Source organism: Cariama cristata, unplaced genomic scaffold (genome assembly GCF_000690535.1).
Source record: "Cariama cristata isolate BGI_N322 unplaced genomic scaffold, ASM69053v1 scaffold29051, whole genome shotgun sequence".
NCBI lineage: Eukaryota > Metazoa > Chordata > Aves > Cariamiformes > Cariamidae > Cariama > Cariama cristata.
In genome coordinates, this window is record NW_009599114.1 from 1 (window position 1) to 3416 (window position 3416).

The 3416-nt window shown below is 59.9% G+C and overlaps 1 protein-coding gene across 1 annotated transcript; it reads left to right on the forward strand.

The window, feature by feature from the left end:
- Positions 1-2840, forward strand: LSM1 (LSM1, U6 small nuclear RNA associated). The gene is made up of 4 exons (XM_009709580.1): positions 1-46; positions 516-584; positions 1397-1512; positions 2670-2840. Exons 1-4 carry the CDS (start codon positions 1-3, stop codon positions 2838-2840), a joined length of 402 nt encoding a protein of 133 aa, XP_009707882.1.
- The last annotated feature ends 576 nt before the right edge of the window (positions 2841-3416 follow it).

Below are 3416 nucleotides of genomic sequence, written 5' to 3' on the forward strand. Positions count from 1 at the left end.
ATGAACTACATGCCCGGCACGGCCAGCCTCATCCAGGACATCGACAGTGAGTGTGCCGCGGGACCGGGCCCTTCCCACAGCGGGTGGCTGAGGTCCCCCTTCTCCGGGGGCACCGTCCCCCGTGGGGCGACTGGTCCCCACTGTTCCCCGTGGGTGTTGCCCTCCGTGGGGTCTCTGCTTCCTGCCCCCGCCCCGTGATGCGGTTGGACTTCCCGTTCTCCTTGGGTGTTGCTGCAAGTGGGGCGGTTGGATCCTTCTTCTTTCTCCGTGGGTGATGCTCTCCCCCACCCCGTGGGGCGGTTGGACACCCCCTTTGCCGCAGGAGAGCTGCCGCCCGTGGGCACCGGTCCCGCGTGGGGCTGCTGCAGAAGGCATCCTCGCTCCCTTTCGCACTGCTAGGGCAGTTAACTGCACATCACTGGTTTCCCCACGCTGTATGTTGCAGGGATATGTGTGTGTGTGTTAATACCCACGCGTGGTCGTGGCTGATCCCTCCCACTCTCCCTCTCCCGTAGAGAAGCACCTGGTCCTGCTGCGGGACGGCCGGACGCTCATCGGGTACCTGCGCAGCATTGACCAGTTCGGTACGTCCGCACCGGGGGGGCCGGGGGCGAAGCTGCTGGGGGGGCTGCAGCAGACTTAGGCCGGGCTTTGGACGCGTTTCATGGTCCCCGCTTAACGCAGCGGCTGCACCGCCTGCAGTACCGACCCCACCGTCTGCCGGTCTTGAGCAGGCGTGTGCGTTTCCTTGGCTAAAACCAACAGGAGTTTAAAAAGAAATCGGTTTAGTTGTGCGTAGAGTGGTGTGATTGCACGTCGTGTTTTTAGAGCGTGTTTGTGTTGTGGATTAAACACCCGTCTGCGCGTCTCCCCCGGACTTGGTGGGTGCGCTGGGTGCTTCCCCCCCACCCCCCGACTGCATCCAGCATTGGTGCTCTGGCATCCCTTTTTGGGCAGAAATAGCCCAAGACGTGCACGGGTGCTCTTTGTGCTCGTGACCACTGAGTGCCTTGGTCCTTGCCCAGAACCTGCAGCACCGACAACGCCGTTATCTTCTCTGCTGTCGTCCGCACGTGGTGCTTGGGTGGGCTTGGGCCCCGGTGGTCTGAGCTCACTGCCCTGCCTGTGGGAGCTGGAGGGCAGAGGCTGCTTCGTGGCGTGGGAGCTGCCCTGCTGCTCCCGAGGTGCCATATCCATCACTGCGGCTGCTGCGTTTCAGCCGGGGAGACGGTCGGTGCCTTCGGTGACCCAGCTCGGAGGATCTGCCAAGAGGCGTGAAAAGCACCCGCACCATCGCTGCTCTGGGTTTTGTGCCTGACTGGGATAAGACACTCTTTATAGGTAGAAAACACAGCGAAATAGGGATTATTTTCTCTCTCTCTCTTGATCGCTGCAGCAAACTTGGTCTTGCACCAGACTGTGGAGCGCATCCACGTGGGCAAGAAGTATGGGGACATCCCTCGAGGCATCTTTGTTGTGAGAGGCGAGAACGTTGTTCTGCTGGGGGAAATAGTAAGTAAGCGGCTCCTTCTGTCTGCTCTCTGCCTGCAGTTTGCCTGCTGCCGGCCCGGGGCAGTGGCTCCGTTTGTGGTGATGTGACTGCCGAGGCGGATGCCGGAGCTGGGTGTCCATCTGGTTTTTGTGAAATATGGTCACTGTCCTGTTGTGGGGGCTGAAATCTGAGCCCTCTCCCGGGGCCAGCTCAGGCTTGAACCATCACAAAAATGCCCCCATTTATCCAAGGGCAGAGGGGGCAGAGGTGCCACCCCGCAGCTGCAGCTCCTCTGGAGCAAGATGAGGGGTAAAGAGCGATGTGGGGAAGCCCTGGCCTGCGCGTGGCATTGCTGCAGTGTCGTTAGTGGCTGCCTGTGGGGCTGTCACCTCCCTGCTGGCTCAGCACCAGGGGACATCGTCTGGGATGGGCTCAGAAGGAGTCAAGCACCCTCACACTGTTCACTTCAGCCCTTTGGGCTGAGCTCCCTGGTGTCCCCAGCTGTCCTGGGGGGTCCCTGCCTGCATCCCCAGCTGTCAGGGTGCCCCTGGCACCTCTGTATTTCATTGCCTCCACCTTTTGATGGGACTTGTGGAAGATGCATGGGCTCACCGCAGTCTGGGGGCCTCTGGGGCTCATCTGGAGGAGACCCTCCTGCACGTGCAAATCTATGACCATGACCCAGGCAGAACCTGAGCATTTACAGGACCAAATCGCCGAGCCGGCAAGCCCAGAGCTCAGGATGCAGACCCTGCCACGGCTCGGCTGCTCACATCAGGAACCATCCCGCTCCAGCAACTTTGGCAAGAGCGATGGAGCACATTATCCGTGGCGCAGCGGTGCCCGCTCTCCCCAGGAGCACAGCGCCTGGCCGACCGCTTGTAGGAAGCGCTCGGACGTCACCGAAGCCCAAGCACAGGAGAGGCGGGGGGGTGTCAGTGTCCCAGTGAAGACACAAATGCGGATCCCCCCCAAGACCTTTCCCATCCCCACTGGCTTTCGGCCCCTGCAGGCCGGTGCTGCCCTGGCCGGTGAGATGTGCTCGGCAGAAGCGATGTCAGCCCAGCCCCGAGCTGCCCCACGGGCAGAGCGATGCCCGGAGCATCCCACGAGTAGAGCTGCGTATCTCAGCCGTGACAGCTGCCTTGTGGTGCTAAACGGGCTGTTTCTCTTGTAGGACCTGGAGAAGGAGAGCGACACGCCTCTGCAGCAGGTCTCCATCGAGGAAATCCTGGAGGAGCAGCGGGTGGAGCAGCAGGCCAAGCAGGAATCGGAGAAGCTGAAAGTGCAGGCGTTGAAGGAGCGGGGCCTCTCTGTCCCGCGGGCAGACACCCTGGACGAGTATTAGATGTGCTGCTCCTCGGACCTTTCCTCCGCGGCAGAGCGAGGGGTGCTCCGTGATCCGCCCGTGCATGGGCAGATCTCTTTGGAAAGGCCTCTTTTTTTTTTTTTATTTTCAGATTGTGTTTTCTGTGGTGCAGATAACTGTTAAAAAAAGAAAAAATCATGCCTTTAGTTTCTCCTTGCGGAGAAGGAGGAGAGAAGGCGTTCGGCTGCCCTTTGGGATGGCCAGGTGTGCTGGGCAGCATCAGCATTTGTGTTCAGGAGGCAAATTGCTTGGTCCTTTGGGTTTGTTTGCTTTTTCCTCCTCGTATGACTCTGGCTGAGAGTTTTCCTTGACGTGTAAATAAATCCTTGATCTCAACAGCAATAGTTTTGCCTGTGTTCAGGACCTGATGCTTTCCCTTCTCTTGGGATGACCACCCTCCTGCCGACTCTTGTCCCCTCTGGGTAGGGGGGAAAACAGGACCCTTGGTTCTGCCACGGGGTGGGCTCGCTTTGAGAAAAACCTTAAGGATGTGGCGAGATCTCTCCCTCTGGGATGGGGAGCAGGACCTGGATACCCCCCACACCCCAAAGTGGC